The sequence below is a fragment of the Strigops habroptila genome, chromosome 2, assembly GCF_004027225.2.
Source record: "Strigops habroptila isolate Jane chromosome 2, bStrHab1.2.pri, whole genome shotgun sequence".
Classification (NCBI taxonomy): domain Eukaryota; kingdom Metazoa; phylum Chordata; class Aves; order Psittaciformes; family Psittacidae; genus Strigops; species Strigops habroptila.
In genome coordinates this window covers 111723701-111748594 of record NC_044278.2, presented here as the reverse complement: position 1 = coordinate 111748594, position 24894 = coordinate 111723701, and the positions used below count along the sequence as shown (strand labels likewise).

The 24894-nt window shown below is 43.2% G+C and overlaps 1 protein-coding gene across 2 annotated transcripts in view; it reads right to left on the bottom strand.

The window, feature by feature from the left end:
- MAML2 (mastermind like transcriptional coactivator 2) overlaps positions 1 to 24894 on the bottom strand; it is a 214794-nt gene that overhangs the window by 46555 nt on the left and 143345 nt on the right. For both annotated transcript variants that reach the window (XM_030475828.1, XM_030475827.1), the window contains one exon: positions 19630 to 21087. In XM_030475828.1, coding sequence (XP_030331688.1) covers positions 19630 to 21087 — 1458 coding nt within the window. The remainder of the gene's footprint in view (positions 1 to 19629; positions 21088 to 24894) is intronic.

Sequence of the window (24894 nt, the reverse complement as noted above, 5' to 3'; positions counted from 1 at the left end):
GTCCTGCTGGCAGCTTTACTGCTGCTGAATGACATTAACCAAGCTGATAATGCTTGTCTGTCAGCATAGACCCCAGTGCACCAGCCAATGATGTGATCAGCAAGAAGGAGAAGGGGTGGCAGTAAGTACCCACTCCTGCAGTTGGCATTGCTGTGCTGGCCCCCATAGAACTGGGGGTCAGGCCATGCTGTATTTGAATTGCACGGGGCTGGACTTTTATTTACCCTGTAGCACGTTTGTATCACCCTGGAAGCGTCAAGAGCTTTAAGACAAGGAGTGACTGTGATTTCTACAGCTAATTTGATGTCCTTGTGCATGGCCACTGTAGCATCATCAGTGAGGATCCAGCCAGGCACGTTCCTCAGTTATGGCTTTATGTCATGACACTAACAGATTTGTTAGATCTAGGTACAGTGCTCAGGTTACAGACAGTAATGAGATGAACAAGGACAAATTCTAATCCTCCCTCTCTGCTTATGATAAGGGAAATGTACCTTTTCTCCAGTAAAAAGTAGAATTTCCCACAGGAGGAGAGTTTTTTGTGTGTGAATATTTCACACAGCTTTATTAGCTGTCAACTGTACGAACTAATCAAACTCGCCTCCATAACAAAAATTGGTTTTTAATTGCATGAAAATTATAAATTTGCATGATGAATGAGGGATCATAAGGCAAAAGAGACAGACCTTTAAAAAAACATTTTAGATTTCATGCTGCTCCAGCACCTTTATTTCTTGTGTCTTCCATGAACCTAAGCTTTTCAGTTTTCCCCCAAACACATGGTCACTGGGCTACAAATGGGACCTGCCACAGCTCCAGCTGGCCTTTTGCCATCTACATATACAGGAGCAGAAACAGCCCTGATTATGACCATGTTTGAATGCAAGAGATACAGTATAGTGTAATTAGAAGAGATTAACACATCACTCAATTCTAAAGGGTCATATAATCATTTAGGACATGGGAACAGTGTCAGTTCCTGATTTAGAGGCCTCAGTTACAGATATAACATGCTGTAAAGTGGCAGACAAAAAATCACAGTGCAATCTATCTTGCTTTCTGAACCCAAACTGACAGCAGGTACACAATGAAACATCCACCAGAACATGTAAAAAGAATGTTCACCACATCACACCAAGGTCCAGTGCTCTGCCTGCATTGTGGTTTTGTTTCAACAAGTTATTTGCAACAATATAGCCCAAAGGCCACCCCAACTGCTGTCACAGCAGTACTGAACTAAGGGCGAAAAAGGGATTTTTCCCATACCCAGCAAGCGAGGTAAGGAGTTTTTCTCCTCTGTTCAAAGACAACATGGTCAGAGGAATGTTTAGAAGAGCTATACTTTTCTGGCAAATGTACTTCTTCTCCTTTAGATCTCTTAAATCCACAGTTTTCAGCATCAGATCAAATGCCTGGGAATCCACAGATTACTTCTGGAGGTCAAAAGGTAACTAAGAAAAGCAAGGTTTCGATTTGCTGTACTGGATCTGCGGATTTCCTTGGAATAATGTGGGTTCACCAGCTGGAAGAAGTTGAAATGCAGCATGCTGAGCAGCCTGTCGGAAAGCTACAGGCTGGAGCAAAGTCATGGAAAAGAATTTCAGATCTTAAAATCTTGGCCCCCACTCCCCCATACCAGGCAATATCTGCATCTCCAGTCTGAATGCTAACAAATGCATCTCTTTGGGGTGTTCTTTTGCCATGAAACAGGCAAACAGAAATTACCCTTATGTGTATGCTTACATCCATCCAGTCCATAGAAACTGCTGGTGAATCATAAGCAAAGTGGGTGGTAAAGGAAAGAAGACAGAAAGAGAAGAGAAGGAAATGTAACAGTCTGCACTGGATCTCTTATCCATGAGTAATAAGGGCAGTTACGGAGGAAAAAATGTTTATCCCTTGCAATTACTAAGTGTACCTTTCATCTTGATCACAAAACTTTGGTAATGAGATTATGCCATTTGGCTGTGAAAAACATCATTTTAGCTCTACAGTATCCTCTCCCCAAGGATTTGTGCAAACATTACCTCAAACATCAAACATGCATATTTTAATGAACTGTATTAGTGTGCCTTCTATTAAACTACAGTTCAAAACACCAGTGTTAATGAGTTCTCCCTGTTTCCGATAAAACAAAAATAGCTGGGGAAGAAAAAATCACTTTTTTGCTGACAGCAGGGTTGAAATGATTTGTGTTTAACAAGTCAAACAAAGCTAGTCTTATTTTTACATTCATTTAGATGGTACAGCTTGGGCGATGAAGCTCAGTGCTGCCATCAGTGAAGCTTTCCTGATTTCCCCTGTAGGGACAGGCCAGTTCGCTGCCCTGTCACAGCAACCTGCAAAGTGTGAGAGGGCTTCAGTGCAGTTACTTTGGATTTGCACCCAGGTGTAAAGGAGAGCAACACACAAGCGCCGGCAGGAGCAAGCAGCATTTTGGGGCATACTTGCTGGGGTGTGAGGGCAGGGACATCAGTCGAAAAGAGCCGAGCTGCTCCTCCATCCTTACAAACAGGCTGCCACAATCGCTTCTGCTATCTGCTCTGGCCGCTCACAGCAGCTTCCTCCATTCCTTCCAAACTAGGATGCAGTCCCACGGGGGAGCTGAGGCATCTCATTTTTGGCAAAGAAGCTCATTCCCATGAAAGCAAGCACAGCTTTTACACCACCGTTTAATAACATGGCAACATTCTCATGCATCAGACTCATTTCCTCACTGCCGTGACTTGAGAAATACATACTGCCATAAAGCAAGCTTCCAGAAAGCGAAGCGATTTGTCAAGCTTGCCTTCCCCTCTGAGATGGTGTTTTAAAAAATGCTCAAACATACTTGTGTCTGTGCTGTTTAGTGTCACTGCAGACTTTGTACCCTTCCGCAGTACATACTAGACAATGTCAAACAGCTTATCTAGAAAGGAAAGCTTTCTGAAAAGCAACTCCAGTTTATGTGAGCACGACTGAGGCTGCACGCACTCGCTTAGCCTTAGCTGACACTGAAGTGGGTGCGAAAACATCAACACAGTCATACAACAGTGGAGCCGTAGGACAGAAGGCAGGGGGTGTGTGTGCAAAGTTTTGTCCTGGTCACAGCTCATAGCCAAAAGTGGGAAAAGCTCACATGGATGAAGATGAAACAAATCACAAGAGTATAACCTGGGCTTAAAAGACTGCACCCATTGAGCGTGGTCTGAGCTGCAGTTTGAAAGCAGATTGGGAAATACCAGGCTGAGGTGGTTACGTAGTCTATGCCTAGGTCTTCTCTATCTATCTGTGCCAGAATGGGATGGTTTGGGACCAGACTCTCAATGCTCATTGCTGGTTGCTTACAGGCCAGGACAGTACTCACAACCCAGCCCCACGGCAGATCTCATGTCTGCCCGTGCACCACCCTGATGGGGCATCCACCCCATTTGAGTTCAAACTTAAACAGGGGAGGTTTAGGTTAGATGTAAGGAAGAAGTTCTTTACTGTAAGGGTGGTGAGGCACTGGCACAGGCTGCCCAAGGAAGTCGTGAATGCTCCACCCCTGGCAGTGTTCAAGGCCAGGTTAGACAGAGTCTAGTGGAAAGTGTGCCTGCCCATGGGAGGGGAGTTGGAACTAGATGATCTTAAGGTTCTTTCCAACCCTAACTATTCTATGATTCTATGATTCTGTGATTCTATGATTCTATCATTCTACCTGCCTTCAGTTCTCCAGAGTGGGGTGAGCCATGGCATCGTGGCCCCTGCCTCTGCTGCTACCATACATCACACCACCTCTCCTGGGCACCTCCTGGGGGACAGAGTCACTCACTCCCTGGAGGTCCCTGTCTTTCCACTGACTGCTGAGGTAATGGGGATCGTAAGTGTGAGAAGCATCATTTTTAGATAAGTACAGTCCAGTGAGGCAGCTGGGAACCTGAGTGATTAGTAGGTGAAATTCTCCCTCCAGGCCTATTATATCATATTCCCTGAAATGCAGGAAATGCCAGATGAGACCTTCACTTGTAGAGATGAAAAAGCACTGCGTTAATGTTCCTATAGCACCAGACCTTTCTGTCACCATTACAGTGTATTGACAATTTTTAGTTATTTTATATGTATGGCATATAAAATTAACAAACATAATTTATTACCCTCTCACAGTGTAGCTGAATGTTTTACACAGAGGACCTATTCATCACTCTCTAACTAGTGCAAACAAACAGGGTTCCGCAGTGTTGATTGATGGATATATCGGGTTTCTTTACTGCTGCTGCTGCTCATACTGCTCTTGAATTAATAGCTCGGAGTTTACTTTGCACATTGTTGTCTCTTTTTTTAAAGAGCATTTGGAACACCTAAAGCCTGATTCTTATTAACACTAAGTCCCTGTTACACCAAAATGCCCTGAATATGTAATTAAATTTTTCTTCTATTAAAAGCTCCTTTCTAGGGTCATAATGATATAAAGGGGATTTCAGCTTGAAGGAGAATCAGAGACAAAATTTTTGCTTAGGAACTTGAAATAGCAAGGAGGAGTAAACAAGTTTCATTGTCACTGTTTCCACAGATCACCCTAGTAATTGGTTGAAGCCTTTTGAACATAATGTAAAAAGCAGGCACTAGCATTATGGGGGCTTCCCATACCCTGCTTGAAAGGGATCCTGCAGTAATGAGTTTAGATATCTAATTGCCTTCATTTTTTTGCAAGAGACTTTTGGAAGTGAGCAAGGTTAGTACCTCAACACTATTGCTTTTGGCTTCTTCATGAAATGCCCTTCCAGTTTGGATCAGTTATAAATGGCTGAAAACCAGCATTTCCCTCCCATTGCTTGTGTTCCTTGGGACATTTCTGCACCCCAGTGAAAGTGATTATTAAACCTGCCTTGAAGGGAGCAAGAGGAGAGCACATACGCCAGGAGAAACTGCTCTGTGTGTGTGTGTGTGTGTGTTAGGCTCTCTTAGAGCTGCCATCTTTAAAAAAACCCTTTCCAAGAGGCATGGCTCATGGTCACATTACTGTGCCTGCTCCCTCACACTGAAAAACAAAGAGTAGATCCACTTTCACAAGCCGTGGGGCTGCTGGTCCAGAATGTGCCAGGTCAACTGGAGACCTGTCAACTGACAAAATACTACCACAGTGAGGGGCTGGTGGGTTAGGTGATCCTAAAGTTCACTGGGGAAGACATGGCTAAGATGAATTCCCACCATTCAGGCACCATTTCTGGCATTCTTTACATTAATAACCTTTTCTGCTATAATCAAGCAGTGTTATTCTCCAACCAGAACTGTGCCTTACAGTGGTCACCTTCAGAGCGACCAAGAGATGTTCAGAGATGGACTATATGAACAGAGCCACTATACACTGGGACTGCATCCAATGTATCTTCCAGTTCCTCCCATTTAGGCATTTTGAGTGCAACTTTGCGTCTATATCACACTGTCTAGCAGCCCTTCACAAATATTTCTTCTGAATCTGCCCAACTCCAGTTTGGAATGCATGCTTAGAAACTGGTACCCACCATGCCGTGCAGCGAAGATGCCTACAGGAGATGCTCCCTGGTGTTAGGTACGAATTACCTTCCTCCTGTTTGTTTTGCTGCCTGATGACTTCCGTAGATGCCCACAACTTTTCTGCTAGGAGAAACAGTGATTAATTCTTCCTTCTTCATGTTCCCCATGTAATTCATGATATCTATCTATATCTTCTCTCTCAAACCTACTTATTGTCTGAAAAGTCCCAGATTAATTACAAGAAAGCTGTTTCTTCCCTTCCACATGCTGCCCCAGGTGGATGCATAGATTGCAGGTGCTGTTTAGGATGCAAACACCTCGTGGTACAATGGCATTATCCCATATGTATAGATGTTCGCATTCTCCCCAGTTCCACGACTGTGACTCTTACCATTCACTTTGCTGTTTTGAGCAAGCTTGGTGAGGGTATGTCAGGTGAGTGCAGACTTACTTAATTCCCTTCTCATGCACTACAGGACTTGCCCTATGTTTCTCTCAGGACCTCAGTAACTCTGTACTGATGGACGAGAAGGGAGACCTGAATCTGAGCGACGAACAAAAACCTGGTTTTCCCAGTCTTTCTGAGCATTGTTTTGAAACTTAAAATATCTAAATGTACCTTTTTGTTTACTATTGTTTATACAACATAACAATTATAATCAATATTTTGATTTCAATAAGGTCAGAGTTGCCTTTTGCATAGTCATGCATGGAAATATATTTGCCTTTTGTGTAAACAGACATATATAAAATAGTTGAGATGCAAATTCAGAAGCCTTGCTGTGAAATCAATTTCTCCTGTGATCTACATTTGAAAGTGTAGCTCTTACCTTGCATCTATTTGCCATTTTGTGAAGTGTTAAGATGCTACTCTAGCGTACATGAGCTCATTTTGATCACACATGAGCATTGCCATATACAGCTTCCGTCAGCATGGAGGATTTTTAAACTGGTTTAAGCTATATGGATTTAAACATTAATGAAATGAAATTCTGACTGCTTGGGTTGCTGAAACATCTAAATCTTTAAAAGCAAGTTTCCTGAAAATACTCATTGACTTTTGTAGGAATCTTGGCTTATCTGAATTTTCGACAGGGAAGTGCTTGGTCAAAAAAATGTAATTTGAAAAATCTATAAAAACTACAAAATTTATGCTAATTCTGAATCCAACCCTATTTTGGAGACTAAAATTAAAGCCATACATATGCATCTAAATAGATGGCCTGTTTTCACAAGTACTGATCTATTTAATCTCTCCCTGACTCAGTCACTTTGCACCAAGACACTTATTTAGATGCACCACATGTATTTCTAATGCTTTAACTTCACTGGCTGTGTTAGAAGAAAGTGTTGATCTCACCGTCTCAATTTTTAACCTTTACAGAACAGTTAATAGTTGCTCACTGCACAGAAGCTTTATGGATAAATTAGTGTGTAGAAAACAATTAGCATGTATTACATAATTTCATTACTTCTGCTATCACTACCATCTCAGTGTTCCTGCTGATATTTATGCATGAACTTAATTTGGTTTAGGTTTTGCTTGTAGCATTTGCGTGGCTAAAATAACATAAAATCTGGACATTTTACATCTTTTTTGTCCACTAATACTTATAGCATAATTCTAGCCACAGAAAGACCAGAGGTGTAAGAAAAATTTGGGAAAAGCACAGTAAAGACTACACCAAATAGTTACCCTGCGGGACACAAGAGACCAAGAGGCACTTTTGAAACATCATTCAAGAGGACATAGGGCAGCAACCATTCTCTTGCTTCTTGCCCTCAGAGTAACATATTATGTTGTCCAGATCCATGGGCTCAGATATAAATATCAAGACAGTTATCTAATCAGCAGCTTCACAACTGCCTCTGGGTTTTGTACGTTGCTTTTGTGAGGCTTGGTTTTGCATAGTAACCTCCACTGTTTGAAAGACTATAATGAAGGTGATTACAATGATTCATTAACATTGTGCCCTTTTCAGCAAACAGTCCAAACATTTCTATATTCCCTGGTATCAAGTACAGTGGTCTTCACATAAATGTCCAAAGGTCCTTTAGCCTTTTTAATTTCTTCCACAGTTTGACTTTAATTAATGATTCATGTGCAAATTTATATACAGCTACTTTACCAACTGACCAGCTTTTGATTTCCTTTGGATTCTTCAGGAGGAAGAGGGAAAATATCCTCAGGGCTCATAACAACAGTAGACCATCTATTTAAATGAATGTCTCCAGCCATGCCATCTACTCCACTTTGCTTAGTAGTGGCCTTCCCACTTGGCTCCTTCAAAGAAAGGGCCACACAAGGCAACAGCCAGAGGACTGTTTTGTACTGTGCTATGAAAGCAGAGGAATAGAAACTCATTTTTAAACTGAGTGTCTTGCTACCACATATCACCTAATACTTATTCTAAATTTTATCTTAAAAGCAGTTAGGTTTTTTGGCCACCAGCACTCTCCCCAGGACAGCCAATTTATCCAATTGCTGGGAATGTGCTGCTAATTTCTAGCCTAAAGTTTACATATTGCTGGTTTCGAAGGTGGTTACTAGGTGCACTGGTTGGAAAACTTGTCAGAAGAAAAGCAAGGATGGATATGTTAAAGCTATATGGGTTTTGGACTGATATTCTCTAGATCTGCATAAATAATTTGACCATGGACACGTAAATCTTACTCTTGAAAAAGATCAGGCTTAATAGGGAGATGAGTAATTGTATCTCCACAACCCAAATTTCGTTAGTATTTTCAGGTGGTGAGTCCAGAAAGTAGTTCAGGAGGATTAAAAATTTGAAGATTTTTTTTTTTAAAGTGCAGTATATATTTGGCTATGGAAAAACCTTCTGAAGAGCTGGTCCAATGCTTCCTGAGGCCCCAGAGCTCGGCCCACAGAGAAATGCTGCTTCTGGAAAAAGCTGCCTTTGATAGCACTTTGCATATGAAATAAGATTTTGACAACACAGCTGTACTTAGCCCATGAAGTAGATTTCATGTTTACCAAAGAGGCCTGTAATTTGTGGATCTAGAGTTATTTACTGCTTTTAAAAATAAAACTCAGCAGTGAAAACCCTGCATGAGGAAGAAAGGATGCCAAAATCGAGGACTGTAGCACCTTTGGGTTCTCCTGCATTGGTGTGGTGGATACTGCTGCTTTCTCACTGTGTTCAGCAGCCCACATGGCTGTCAGATGTTTGTCCGTGGTGTTTCAGCTCCACAGAGGTGGGTGCTGAAGAGGAATCAGGGCTCAAAAGGGACAGTCCCTGGTATGGAAGTGGGAAAGGAGGGCTGTGGAATTGAAAGTGATGATAGGGCTGAGAGGAAGACAGCAAAAGAAGGACTTTGCACCCTCCTTGTGCTATAAGGCTGCCATGGCGCAACAGGCTAAAATGGAAGAAGCATTTGGGTTTCAAGTACCTTTGTTTGTTGGGCTTTTTTTTTTTTAGCAAACCCTAGCCAAAGACAAAAAAACCCCAAGCCAGTCTGTATGATTCTTAGGAATATGTTAGTGAAACAAGTGGGCCGGTCATGCAAACAACCTTTTTGACAGAAAGCAAAGAAAGTGGAGAAGCCAGGTACAGTACAAGGAAATGAGACACCCAGGTTGTTCTGAGTTTGCTTTGGTTCAGTCGATGCAGCAGATAAACAGTTAATGCAGCCATTACAGAACAAATGGCAACAATCAAAAACCAACAGGAAAAAGCCATCGCTTGCCATAATACGAGCAAAAGTACTGCACTGAACATCCTCCCTGCTGGGAAGTGGCAACACCAGATAAAAGCAAGAGGAAAAAGGAAGTATTTTGGAAAAAACTCTCCCTACCCCAAACCTGTTTCTTCCTGCTGGAAATTTTTAGAGCCTGGTTATTACTGTTTAGGCAGGTTTGTCCACAGGACAAACAGAGGATGACGGAGCTGGAGGAAAGCTCCATTCTCAGCCTGTGAAATGCTCACGAGACACTTCAGAGTTTGTGGACCCTGTCCATAACAAGGCCCATGGACTCTGCTATAGGGAGAAAACACTGGAAAGAGACAGGCAGGTTCATGCTTGGCATACTGCAGAAAGGGTTAAAAGTGGTCAGTTCATCACTCTTCGGTGTTGTGCCTTGGAAGTTTTCACAACACCAGATGTGTGAGAAAAAAAGAGAAGCAAGCAAGCAAAGCGAACTCGAGTAGACATCCTGGTGCCCTGGAAGCAGTTAAATTAACACCCAGCAGGGACAAATTTGCAGCTTTGGGAACAAGCTTAAAGTTAGTCTGTTTTCATTCCTGGAGTGAATTTGCAAGTGTATGACAGTGAAGTATAGCCTGGGAAGAAGCAGGCAGCTTTGGATTAAGGATGGATAGCCAGAACTTGCTCCCACCCTCTCTCCTCCCACTCTGTTTTGCACTTAGACTGTGAACCTCCCAATACTTCTGCTAATCCCTATGTCTTCCCATGTCTTTTACCAGTTCCAGTAGGAAAAAAACCCCATTCTTTCTTTTTTTTTTCCATTCTAGTTGAAACCAGACAAGACTGGAGTCACCCCAGCAAATCCAGCTTTAGCTGGGATTGTAGTTTACAATCATTCGGAGAAATCAAGTTCTGCAATGGATAAAGCTGGATGCTTTTCTAACCAGAACCAAAGCACTAAATCCTTTAGTCATTCATCACTCACTTGGAGTCAGGCTGTGGCCTGTCTTGCAACCACTGCAAATTATAGAAAGGACTGGAAAAAGAAAAGACTGTGAGAGTACATCTAACCCATCTTCACAGAAATATGGAAAGCTCTTACAGTGTCTCTCCCTCTTACAGGTTACAGAACAAACGGGCTCCATCTTTCTTCATTTTCACACCTTAGTCATTGCAAGTATTTTTGTATCAGTCAGTCACAGGGAAGTTTGCAACCAAGGTGGGTTGCAGAGCTTTTTATGAGGGCCTGAGAGGACCATTGAATCTCCATTATTCTTCCTCATGTTCATCTTTTGCAAGGCAGGAAGAAACTTCAAACCCTGGAACAGCCTTCCCAGAGAGGTGGTCAATGCCCCAAGCCTGTCAGTGTTTAAGAATCATTTGGACAATGCCCTTAATAACATGCTTTAACTTTTGGGCAGCCCTGAAGTGGTCAGATAGTTGGATTAGATGGTCCCTTCCAACTGAAAGATTCTATTATCCTATTCTATTCTATTCTATTCTATTCTATTCTATTCTATTCTATTCTATTCTGTTCTGTTCTGTTCTGTCCTGTCCTGTTCTCTTCTGTTCTGTCCTGTCCTGTCCTGTCCTGTTCCATTCCGTTCCATTCTGGGCTCATGGACACTGAGATTCTTCTGCAGTGAGTTGTTGCCCCGTGTATGTGTCAGACATAAGTACTCTGAGCTGTGCCTTCCTGGTTACTTAGGAAGCTTAGGGTGATAAATATCCCTCCTTTTCCATGATTTCTGCATTTCTACTGATTCATGACATGATGTGGACATCATAAATCCTCATCTCTTCCTATGAAATTGGAGAATCATTCAACTCCAATGTTTCGACAGCTTCGTCAAGGCTAACTTTTACTATTAAAATACTCTATGAAAGGCGCTTGGCTTTTCAGTCAGATCAACTGCTTCAAGCATGCAGCACCCCTCCAAATTCCAGCTAGGGCTTGACAAAACAGAGCATTGTCAGAGGGGACAGAGAAGTGAGGACCGGTTTTGAAGTGACGACAAACTCAACATGGTTGGCCTTTTCAATGTGGTGTGGGGCTGCCCTCAAGACCTGACTCCTTCCCCCTGTACAAGATGGGAACCAGAATCTCAGGCATAGCCACTACATGTCCACCTACGAATGGATGTCTTAAAGGCCCCCTGGAGATCTGCCAAGCATCTCAATGGGCTGTTTAAAATCAATTTATATGCATGAGGGCAAAAAGAGGCATCAAAAACTGTTGTAACTGCTTCAGAGATCTCCTCTGGGGGACTGTGCAGGCTATGGGTGCTGGGTCTACCGAGAAGACTCTCAGACCAAGAGGCAAGGGGCAGTCAGGTCAAGATGAGCAGATGCGGGTTGATTTGCAGGCACTATCCTAGGACACAAGGATAGTGCCTCTGAGACTGATGCTGGGTGTGGTTCAACTCCAGACTCTTGCAGAGGACTCCTCTGCAATGGTAAACGTGTCTGTATCCAACAACTCAAGTTAGAATAGAATCATAGAATCATAGAATAGTAAGGGTTGGAAAGGACCTTAAGATCATCTAGTTCCAACCTCCCTGCCATGGGCAGGGACACCTCACACTAAACCATGTGGCCCAAGGCTCTGTCCAACGTGGCCTTGAACACCGCCAGGGATGGAGCATCCACAACCTCCCTGGGCAACCCATTCCAGTGCTTCACCACCCTCACTCTAAAGAACTTCTTCCTTATATCTAATCTAAACTTCCCCTGTTTAAGTTTGAAGCCATTACCTCTTGTCCTACCACTACAGTCCCTAAGGAAGAGTCCCTCCCCAGCATCCTTGTAGACCCCCTTCAGATACTGGAAGGCTGCTCTGAGGTCTCCACGCAGCCTTCTCTTCTCCAGGCTGAACAGCCCCAACTCTCTCAGCCTGTCTTCATACGGGAGGTGCTCCAGCCCTCTTATCATCCTTGTGGCCCTCCTCTGGACTCACTCCAACAGCTCCATGTCCTTTTTATGTTGAGGACACCAGAACTGTACACAGTACTCCAAGTGAGGTCTCACAAGAGCAGAGTAGAGGGGCAGGATCACCTCCTTCGACCTGCTGGTCACGCTTCTTTTGATGCAGCCCAGGATACGGTTGGCTTTCTGGGCTGCAAGCGCACACTGCCGGCTCATGTTAAGCTTCTCATCAACACCCCCAAGTCCTTCTCTGCAGGGCTGCTCTGAATCTCTTCTCTTCCCAACCTGTAGCTGTGCCTGGGATTGTCCCAACCCAGGTGTAGGACCTTACACTTGCCTTGGTTAAACTTCATAAGGTTGGCATCGGCCCACCTCACAAGCGTGTCAAGGTCCCTCTGGATGGCATCCCTTCCCTCCAGCGTATCAACCAAACCACACATTGAATGATTGTAATGGCTTTGAATGATCTCTTCCTTCTCTCTTTCCCAAATATATAATAATACATAGAATATACAGTAACATTTCCTTCTTCTCAAGGTTTGGCTGGCTTGCTTATTTAGATTATAAATTCTTCAGGGCAAAAGCTGTCTCTTACACTATGTGTGTACATTACCAGAAACAGGCATGCAGCAAATGAAGCAGGCAGATGGTTCTGGAATAGTTCTGTTGGAGCATCTGGCTGATTTTCTGGATCAGCATCACATACAAATGGTAAATTCACCCGTGAAAACTCACATTAAAGGAACATTACTAGGTCTGTTGCTGTCTTAATGACAGTCATCTGTGGCCTGGGGCAGGTCTCCACCATAAAAACACCAGCAGTAAAAGTGGCTGAGTGGAGGAATAAATATTTGCCATTAAAATATTCCTTCATTTTGAACCCTCAGAGAGACAATTTACTGGGACTTGCTCTTGAGGACTTTGGGGAATTAAAATAATAAGAAGACCCTAGGGAGAGAAATGGGAGCTGGGGCTTGTTAAATTTTTTTTTTTGTTCCTTGACTTCTTGAGGTATTCACAAATTGCCTACAAACAAGCAAAAACTTACAGGAAAGGGGTTTCACCATGCCAGCTCCACATGGCTGTGGAATTATATTGTTTTTCCAGGCTGCTTTTCCAAAATCCCTGCAGGAAGTTGACTCAGGGCTTGACTCCAGCCTCAGATGCACACACAGCAATAGCAGAAATCCTAACTTCAACTAAGTAAGAAGACCTTGTGGATATCCCACCTTTATGGATGAGATCACAGGACAAGACAAACTAACTTGCTTAGTGGCAGAAAACCAGACCTGAAAATATCTCTGGCCTGTTTCCTCCTAGTCAGCATTGCATCTTCACAGTTCCTTATCCCAGTCTTGTCCTGTTACACCTCTTTCCAGTTAATCTAATAAGCAAAACCTCAAGTCCTGTCTTTGGTGATTTTCCCTACTTTACCCCATCATCCCAGGCTTGTAAACTGTAATCTCAGCCACCAGGACCAGGGATCTCCTCACCTGCCCTTTCCTCTTTGTTGCCACCAACATCTTCTGTTGTGTCCAAGGTCCCTTGCCTGTACTCAAATCAACATATCTAGACATGCAGGTAGGTAGAAGATGATCTCCTTCAAATTCCTTCTGTAAAACTCATCTTTTCTTTGATTCTTAAAGAAGGCAGATCAACACTGTCCCTTTGAGAGAGGTGTCATTTTAAATCTGAGTTTATACGGTTCTTCACAGAATGCCATTTTGCCTTATCAGTGGACCTCCCAGGCATTTCCACAATGCTAATAAATAATAAATAAGACTTCAATGTACTGACATTAGCAAAGAACTCATCCAGGCAAGTGCAATGATAGTTTTTATTGGTATCCTCATGGAAGATACCAAGGAAGGTCTTCAAGGAAGATATACCTTCAAAAAGCAGTCCAAATGAGACAACAGGGACAATCTCAGCTACCTCCCAAATCCTCAAATCCAGAAGCATTTGACCTAAGTGGCTATTATTCTAATATTCTACTAGTATAAATACTTTATGCAGAGTTCAAGAAATCTTATGGAACTGCCACACTCTCTGAGCCTTTGAATTACAACGTCCTCAGGAATTGACCATCCACAGTGTAATTGTCTATATATTCATTCAGCAAACTGAGCATGAATGATATAAGGCACTACCAAGACAACTGTCCACCATGACAATACAGCAGCTTATGTCATTTTCTCTCTGGTTTTGTGTTCATAAATCAGCTATGATCCCGCAGTTGATGGTGGTTATGGAGTTATGGGACATACTCAAATTTTAATCCAGAATATTTAATTCAGAAGCCCTTGCATGAAGGAATGCGACCAAAATGGAGCTATCAAGAAAAGCTGTCATCCAAATATTATTTTTATAGAGAACACTGAAAGAAAGGTCACATTGTTGTTTTCTTACACTATGGAACAGTTTCTATTACTGCAGATTCCAAAAGCCTGGAATTGCTGTTATTTATGATCTAAGTCAAATTTAAGTCCTGGTTTGTACCAACTACCACAAGCTACTCTAGGTTTTCTCTCTTCATTTCACAAATATTTGCAAAATAATTCCTTCACACTTGAAAACAGGGAGGCCACCTCACCAAAATGTGCTCTTCGTTTCTTCTTTAGTGGTAAACACAAAGGTCTAGGAAAACATTGGTTTGATATGAATTATGTAGAGAAGCCACATTTTCTTTGTGGAATTTTGGAGGCTAAATGAGAGGTGTAAGTTATCGCTCAGCAGTGAACAATAACAAGAGTTTTTATATCTGCACTTTCAAAAGAGCTATTAGATCTTTTGCTCCTGGTGCTTCTTCCTCCCATAGCACTCCAACCATCTGACAATTTAACATACACTTTTTATTAAATCCATATGGTCCCCATGCTTTAAAAAAAAGCATATAGAAGGCCACATCCTGCTGCTTACTGTGCTGCTTTACACCCAATTACGCTCTCCTGAAAATACATGGAATTACCCTAGGTTTACACCGGAGAAAATAAGAGGATAATCTGTCTCAGCACCTCTGCAGAGCTGCCAGGTTAGTTGAAATACCATCTCTATCCCTTGCGCATGTTTCAGCTAAGCACTGATTTGCTGGGCATTTGAAGGGTGTAATGGAGGGAGCCTGCAAGGAGCGGTCCCTCCAGCACCTGGAGCACAAGCTCCTCACTGGTGGCACATCCCTTGGTGCAGTGCTGTGGCCTTTCTCCAGTCCAAGTCCATGCTGTGTCCCTGGCTCATGGAGCACCTGAAAGGCCATTTGCCTCGTGCTGCAAAATGCAAAGCCTTCCTGTGGGAGAGCCTGAGGCAAGAGGCATGTATAGGACATTCATGCTTGGAGCAGGTACTGGAGAAGGGAATGCTCAGGATTCAGTAGGAAGGGAGACTGGTTGGATTTAAAAGGAGCCTGCTAAGACCTCGTGAAGTAAATGATCTAAGTCATGCCCCCGTTAGGGCAAGTAAGGGCAAAATATGTGTTTAAACTGAAAGAGGGTAGATTTAGATAGATCTTCAGAAGTTCTTCCCTGTGAGGGTGCTGAGGCACTGGCACAGGGTGCCAGAGAAGCTGTGGCTGCCCCATCCCTGGCAGTGTTCAAGGCCAGGTTGGACACAGGGGCTTGGAGCAACCTGCTCTAGTGGAAGGTGTTCCTGCTTGTGGCAGGAGGTTGGAAATGGATAAGCTTTAAGGTCCTTCCAACCAAAACCATTCTATGATTCTATGATCCCATGATCCCATCCACAAAGCGCTTATAAAGGAACAAGGACTGAAAAGGCCCTGAGCTCTGCACAAGGAAATACTGTTGTGGGTTGTAACTATACAGACAACACAGATGCTTCCAGAGCCTTAAAAATAAGGACCACTGGTTGTTCAGGTAAAGTGAGGGCTGAAGCTCTCATGACCACTTGTGTTATCCTTGCCCCCAAAGCCAAGACTAAACAGGGCACATGCTCCCATGTAGCAGATAGAGTGGCCTTGCTCCATTAGAGTTCCCGTTCTCATGAGCTCAGCCTTCTTTTCTGCCTCCCTTGAGTGAATGAAGTTGAATAAGAAAATCTGGAGAAAAAGTCAGCTTGAAATCTTTGAGTTTAATTTGGCTTTAGGTCAAAACCAGAAAGGGATGAATAATATTTTATTTAGTAGATATGGGTTTTTTCTTTCTTTTTTTTCTTTTTAATTGTTTTTTTTACTTCTTCACAGAGGACTAATGGATCCTATTGAATAAGTCTGATGGCTGATCAAAACTTTGAAAATATAGAATAGAATAGAATTTTTTATTCTAGTTAAAAATGACATTATTTTTGTCCAAACCCCTTAAATCTAACTTCAGAAGCATCTTTCTCTGACAGTACTACATTTCTTCTCAAGGGGAAAGTTAGACTTTAAACTTCTACCCAGGCCAGTTACAGATTTTCTCCACATCAATCCAGGTTCTGTATAAATATTGCAAACATGACTAAACCTGTGCAGAATTTGGAGTTTCTAATTATTCCTTAAACAAAGAGTGTTGAATTTCTAAGTGTTTTTTTCATGACTGCGTGTATGTCGCATCTTGATAGACAATGGAAAGATGAATCTTTCCCACAACAATGGAGAATAAAACAAAGCAGCAAACAAACTCTTCATTCAGATCAATCTTCCAGGAAACCAAGATGATTTCCATCATTTTTATGACTTTTCCCTACAGTGAAAAGACATCTAATTAGCAAATCCCACTACAAGTTTGCTCCAATTTGACACAAAGTGAATGTGACAAGCAGAGAAATTATAAGCCTTACATTTCCAGTTAGCCAGCTTGGGCTGATAAAGCCAAGTTCAAATGATTGGGGGGGATCTTAAAGCTGGGGGAGTAAAAATCCAGAGGGTGAGCTGATTCAGGTAAAAATGTGAATTTATAATGTTCCAATGAGTGTTATCTGATGGCAATGTCACAGCAGACCTACACAAATGTGCACTCACAGTTCCAGCTACAAATCATTCCAGCCAGTTCTGAGAGGGTCCTTCCAGTCCAAAATTACATTGCTCTGAGGATGAGCTGAATTACACCAAGCATCAAACCTTGCTTCATCATGAAGAAATAGGGCATGAGTAAAATAAATATTACACATGAAGTTAATTAGTAAATGCTGGTAATTAATCATGCATTACTATTAATGATGTGTAAGAATCCTTAGAGGTAGAAGATGAACCTCCAGGAAAGAAGACTGTGTAGCCTAAATGAGGTGATGTCCCCATTGCTAAAATCAGTGGGAGTTGACCTGCGAGGTTGCTTTGGCTTTTGTTGTCTTTGTTGGAAGATAATAGCAGCAGTGTCTCCTCCCACTCTGATTTAATATTCAGACTGGATTTATGGTGCAAGCAGGTCCTGACCAAGGGGTTAGTGGGCTGTTGTCGCTGTGCAGGCAAGTGCTGAAAGAGTCCACAGAACTCATAAATACCACCAGGTGAACAGGTATGTTCAAACCTTGCCAAAACTGCCATTGATTGACCACTTAATTTCTAAGTATTGTTCCTGCAGCTACAGAATACTCCTCTGAGAGAGAACTACCTCATTTTCTAAACTTCAGCAGAACTTTGGAACAACTGCTAAGGATGTCTAAAAAAACGAGTTATCCCTCTACATCATAGAAAAAACAGCAATTTTTGCTGCAAAAGCTCTGTAATCTGTGTCTACGAAGCTTTTACGCTTCTCAGCTGTGCTGTGGGTCAGGCAGCCATGTCCTGCAGACACAACTGTGGAAAGTGGTTAGATGACAGGAAACTTTGGAAAACTACTTGCAGAAGTCGGTGACGATAGGCAAAACTCCTTCCTTGATATAATATCTAAAGTTTGGCACTCAGCAAAGCTCATTTAGAGCAAGTTCCCTAAGCCAAAAGATCTTGTGGCTGCACAGGTGAGAGATTCCACTACACTCATGATAAATCTTGCATATACTACTATGGCCAAGTACCATCTTGTTGGCTTGCCTCCCTGAGCAGCAGCGCAAGAGGACACAGAGCAAGGAGCTAACACTGCCTCAATCCTTTCCAGAATGTGACCTTGCATTTTTTTTTCAGACAAATAGTAGTGTTTGCAGAAGTCCTGCCTGTCTCCCCTGTGCTGACAGATTGCTGGAAGCTTCATCATGCCTGAATGAAGGAACTGTTAAAATTCAGCTGCCTGCCAGTCTATTAAGAGTACGGGGAAATGTGCCTAAGAAGAAAGCACAGAGTAGCCTAAGAAGAAGAGGAACAGCCAGCAGAGACCTTCCATAAAAGAGCAAGGCTATGCTTGCTTCCTTCCAGCTCTCATTCTCCATCATCTTCCAACCAAGCAACATCTCCCCACCCAAAGCTGCCCATAGGTTTCACCTGGTACCTCTTGCTAAGGGATTTTCTGCTGGGGAAAGTTATGGTTAGTTGGCTTGGGAATTTAAAAGAGTTCAAAGAAGAAAGGTGTCCATACATACAACTATATCTACTTCTTTTAAAAACATCAGACTGTTCACCCAGTTTGGTAAAGAAACTCCCATTCTGAGTGACTCATTCACAACACTGCTACTCTGGAACTTTATGGAAGACTTAGGCTTTCACTTTTAGTAGGTTCTTATAGCTGTTTTCCACATCCACAAATGTTTTCCACACCCACAAATGTTTTCCACACCTATATTGCCATTCCATACCTTCGAATGTGCTGAGCTCAAGTTCCACCAAAACTACTCAGAGTGGCTTAAACATCCCAAGGTCAAATACATTTGACTTGGTTTGCACCTTTCTGGGGTACAATGAGGTTGCATAGTCAAACTTCAATTGGTAGGTCTGAAACTTGGGATCCTGGTGCACAGTGACTTGGCAGAGCATAACTGAGCAATAACGACTGATTTTGTCAGAGCACTGTTCCATGATAACACAGTGGGAGCTGTCCATGTGGTATATTATTGTAGACATATCTGTGGCAACCTTCACCTTCATATCTAGGCACATATTTTATCCACAGAATATTCCCAGAAGTGTGAGGGGTGTTTACAAAGCTCACAGATAAGTCTTAGTTTTTCTCTGCCAAACAGATAACAAATGTGCAAACAGTATTTTTGTCACGTCAGTCAAAAGGTATCTAAAAGCAGAATTTCCTAACCCTGCCTCCCTGAAGAAAACGATGGCATATAAATTAATGTTGTAAAATACATCATCTAAGATAATATAGGAATTAATTAAAATTTTGCCATTCAAAAGAGCCTAAATTCTTGTAAGCTAGAATACTTAGATATGGGTCCAAAATAAGCATGCATCTGTCCTACTATCTCACCTTTCTGACAAGTATCTCCATAATAAATATAGCCGTGACATATTCACTCCACTGAATTCTGAAAAAAGTGTTATGAATATGTCTTTCTTGAAATTCTTATAAATGTGTATCCACAATATACCTGAATAGGTGCCAAATGTGCCATCACCAGCTCTGTGGAAATATGTGCTGAGATGGTCATTATCTGCCACCCGTACACCCTGGAGGAATGAGGCCAGGCTGCAAAAGCCCTTTTACTACTCAGACCAGAATGATTTTCTAACAAGTAAGAGGGAATTTGTCTTACCTGTCTGTGCTGCTGAGAGACTGGATACTGCAAACCTGAGATTTGCTGGCTTTGCTGCATTTTCTGAAGCATCATTTTTTGCTGCAGTGCTAGGGGTACGTTAGGTGGCCTTTGCAGAGACTGGTTCGGGAGAGGTTGAGCAGGTTGCGGCTGTGGCTGTTGTTGCTGCTGTTGCTGTGGCTGTTGCACAGGGGCTGAACCCTGTGCCTGCTGCGTGTAGTGCAGAAGGGCAGGCTTGTTTTGGGAACCCAAAACTGAAGGCATCTGCTGGTTTGTTTGCTCTGAGTTAAAGTGAAACAAAGGCTTTGTGTTGCCATGATGCTGCTCTAGGGATGGCTGAGCGCTGTTGATAAAGTTTCTGTTGAGGTCCTGAGGCTTCTGTTGCATGATTATGTCCATGGGATTGCTCTGGGGAGTGGTTGGTTTATAAACATAGTTGTTCATCCCTTTCGACTGATTTCCATTCACTGGTACCCCAAGCATTGCTGAGCTTTGTGGGCTGAACTGCTGCTGGCGAAAAGAAGGACTGGGGATTTTCTCCTGCATGAAGGGTCCAGGGGAAGGTCCTGATGGAGACAGAGTGGACCAGTTGGCTGTCTGGTTCTGCTGCTGCTGTTGCTGCTGAATCAAGGCATGTTGCTGCCGGTTGGCTGCAATCTGTTTAAGCTGCTGTGCATGAGAGACCTCCTGCCAGTTAGTCAATGGCCGACTGGACGCAGAAGAAACCTGCGATACCTGTGTTTGACTCTGAGGCACCGAAGGGATGGGTGAAGAGGTGGACATGGCAGTGTTGGCCATAGTGAAGGCTGGACCTGTAGAAGAAGGCCTCATCTGTGGGGAGCCCACAGGAGCCTGATTCATGCCTGGTGCATATTCACTTTTTATCACCATCTTATCCATCTGCAGAGATCTCACAGGGCCCCTCTGGTTCTGCTGCCCAAGGTCAATGTTGAATGGCTCGTCTTGTTTTATCGTGGCATTTATCATATTCTCTAGCTCAAGATCACTCATTGGTGGCACTGATATGTTAGTCAGTTCATTAAACAGTTCCTGAAGCTCCAGATCCATCATTTGTTCCCACGAGTCTTCCCCATATCTGTTAGGGAACATGTTCTCATGGGATGTCTGGCCATCTAAGTGTTTGCTGCAGGACATCGTTTCTCCTGGTTCTTTCTTTACCTCTTTCAAAGTCATATTAAACATGCCGTTCCCACTAGCATGTGTATTGTTAGCTAGGTTGTTGGCCTTTCTTTGCGAACCTTGCCCCACAGACATAGTTCCTGACATTGACTGGCTTTGGCAATTGCTAACATGTTGTCCACCTTGTCCCACTGAGATATTATCACCCACTCTTATCCTTTTAATGTCAAGGAAGGAGCTCTCTGAAACGCCATTGGGCCTCTTGTTGTTGACAGGTGACAGATTTACCACCAACTTTCTCTTCAAGGAGCCTTGGAGCTGAAAGAAGCAGAGAAAATAAAATCATTAGATGACTCTGAAGAAACAATCTGTAGTCTGTTTGCTAGAAGACAACAGGAAACTAAGCACTGCATAGTACACAAAGCTACTCTGGGCTTTCTCAGTCAATGTAAGTACGCAGAACTGTAGGAAAATATGTTGTGAGACATCTCCCTGCCACCACCACCCCTGTCCTTCTAGACACCAGCGTTTTTCAAGCAGTGCTGCCTCCTGTTGATCACAGATCCCCGTTTCCCCCATGGGAGCATGTGGAAGGAGGTGGCCAGAGCTGTAGCTGGCAAGGCCTAGGGCATATCTGCCCTAGATTTGCTCCCATGTAACTGTGTCAGACAGATCTAAAGTATTTTTACATAGCAGAGACTAACGCACTCATGAAATATGCTCTTGTGCCTACCCAGTGCTGCAGCATTTCACTCTGATGATCCAAAAGACCATTTTGGACTGCTGTAGAGTCCAAAGGTCCTAGGACACATTCTAATGGCACACACATCCCCATCTTATATAGCCCTATACTGGCCAGAGATGTATATCATTAAAGATGTTAGATGTCAGCATGTTCAAAACTGAAAATAAAGCCACTGGAACCATATTCAGGTTATGTCAGCCAAAGGTCTGGCCCATGATATACTGCTGGATTATTTTCCAGAGACGTATATTAATACATTAAGCCCTAATTGTTTATGTCCTGAAACATCTGTTATAAACCACACAGTCCACGCAACACTGCTCTGAGAACCGTAACTCTATTTCCTTTTCCTTGAATATTTAGAGCGATATTTTCATCTGCTCACAAGCCTTGCGGACCTACTGAAGGAAAAGAGGTTCATGGCTCTGTCCACCCAACCTACACTCATCTGCCATGGTTGAACACACAAATTCCCACCCCACACACACAAAACAAAGATGTAGTCCCGTGAGCTGAAGACTTTGGACTTGGTGCTATGCCCTCAAGCAAGGTGAAGACACCTGTAAGTGGAGTTGCTCTGAACATGTTTCACAAAAGAATGGATTGCTTTTAAACAAACACAGCTGTCATATCTTTAGCTACAGCACATTAGAGGTGTGCACACCAGGCAGTGAACACGCATGCAGCCCTCGCTCAGTCGGCACACACACTGTCGCTGTTTCAGCTGTGAGCAGTCAGGAAACTCTGCAGGGAAACTTGGCCCATCTCCTGCCTTTGTGCACCCGGGCAGGAGTGCACCAGCCTCAGAGGCAGCAGGACACAACATCTGACAAATACCTGTGTGCCAGTGAGAAAATGGCACCCGTGCAAACTGTGATACCTTGGGAGGCGGTTGGTGATGGGCAGAGGGAACAATGAGAACTCTAATTTTCCAGTCGAGTGAGCAAAGATGATTTATGAGATCTTTCTATCACTTTATCTGTATCATGCTGTTTCGTGTACAGAAGTCCACAGGCACGTAGTACTCTGTTGTGGCCCCTATTGCCCTCAACTTCAGGCTTATCTACAGGTAAAAGCTCTTCCCAGAAAACTCCAAGTGTGAAACTTTTATTCTGGTGTGAATACCAGTGAGTTGCTTGCAAAGAGCTCAACTGACAAAATACATATTTCCTCTGTACCTACTTATCCTTCCATTGCATCAGCAGGTCACTGAGTTTAGCCCTTAAAAATAAAGCTTGTAATTTCTCTCTCTGACATCGAGAATCTCATCTCATATCTCAAGTTAAGTTTGCAGCATAGCTTTTGAATCACAGATTGATGTTTTCATTTCATAACGACAGACATGTTGGTGCCTAGTTGTACAAGTCCACAGACCTTGTGCTTTCAAGAGCAACTAATTGTTGTTAGGTGTCCCCTAGGGGAAGAGATTTGGGTGGTCACTTGCAAAGAGCATGGACTGTCTTTGGTTACCGTGTTCCTTCTGACACATGAGTCACTGTACTTTCCTTCGCAAAAAAACCCCACAGAAGCTGCACTTCCTTTTACCATCATCTTTGCTGCCAGTGTTTATTAGAAACCATTCTCGTGCCCCCACATTCATCTTCCTGGGAAACAGGGAAGTCCCCAGGTCATCAGAATACATGACTTGGCAGCGTGTTTTGCTTTCAAAAGTGTTGCTGACAAGAAGGCATTATTCATGAATAATCAATAATGTATCCTCTGCATACATATATGCTTTATGTGGTTAATACACATTTCTGAGTTAACTTTGCTTTTGTTTGACATTTTGAAGCAGAAGGAACTGTTTAAAATGTCTTCATGTTTTCAGAGCACCTGCACCAGGCTTTCTGATACAATCAAAACCATGGGTATTACACTGTGCCGTGCTTAGTAGTTGCTTTTCATCTTCAGCTGAACTATCTGCTAGCAGATATGAGCTGTGAAGTGGTTTGCCTGGTGACATGCACAAGCCAGCAGCAGAGCCAGGGAGAGCATCCTGTTCTCCAGACACATCCCTTAACCAAGCGCTCCCTCCTTCGACATGGGCTGGAGGACTCCTGGTTTCATAACATATGCTCTGCTACGGTGCCCACCAAAAAGGGCACTATGGCGCTTCTAAAGAAGTAACAAGTGCTGGCTTATCACATCTCCCCAAAACCTTGCAAACACTGCCCTCCGAATGCTGACAACACCTCGGTCAATAGATGTCCCCACCTTAAAGCAGAAATAAGAGTGAGTGAGGCTGCAAAGGTGCAGGTGAGTCTCAGGGGGCTTCACTGTGTCTGCTGGAAAGGTTCTGCGTTCACATCCCCTGTGAGTTTGGGATGTGGAGGGTGAGGGCATGGGAAGGATGTGAGCAGCCCACAAGGATGAAACCCCTTCTCCCTCCTTATACCAAGCTGTTAGCAGTTATGTGTCAGGGCAGTTTGCAGGGGGCTGGTCTGTGTTTGTTCAGCAAGACGAACAGTGGCCATCACAAGTCTCTCTGTCTTGCTGTTTCATCTGAATGCTGCCTTCTGTAGGCACTGCTGCCCCAGCATTACTCTGTTTCATTTTCAGAAGGGAGTGGCGCCGGGTTCGATTACTCAAATCTGCAGTTTTCTAGCAATCGCTTTTTTCAACTCCTGATCGAAAGTCAGTACTCAAGCCCTTTTCCCCCAAGCAAAGCACAGACTCTTCAGAGGGCAAAAAAAGACCTTGCCAGATTTCAAGCTCCATCTCTTACAATTTGCAAGCCAGGATTGATTTGGGTCAGTAAACATAAAACCAAAGTTCCTCTAACACAGAGGCACATTCCTCAGATCAAACAGGCTGGTGATTACACATCTCAAACTGCTTGAACGGAGTAATACCGAAAGGCTCTGTGATGGGAAATGAGTGACATGACAGTAAGCAGGAGAGGAGGAAGCTTTCCATGCAAAGCTTCTTCCCACAGGTAGGTGGGCAGCACTGCATGAACCATCAACGAGGACATGCATTTCCTGGCAGCCTGTGTTATTGTAAGACCTGATGAATCTAATGCTGAGCAGGACATTGACAGCAGAGGGCAAAACTCTAGTGATGATTAGGTCTAAACACCCCAGTGTGCACCACGTCCTGTGCAGAGGGGCAGTTAATTTCTACTTGAAACTTATTCGGAGTCTTAAAAGGGATTTAAGAGTGGCAGTTTCTTCTTTAATGCTCCCTGACACCAGGCCGAATCAGCAGGAGTTCCACTGAGCTAATAATTAGGGCTCATCGAAATCTGGTATCAAATAATCCCTCTTTTGAAAAAAGAAAACAAACCACCACCTTTTGCTTCACCTTTCTTTTGGTTGTCATTTTGTACTAAATGTAAAACTAGTAGATTTTGCTGAATATTGATTTTTTTTTCTGGCTCA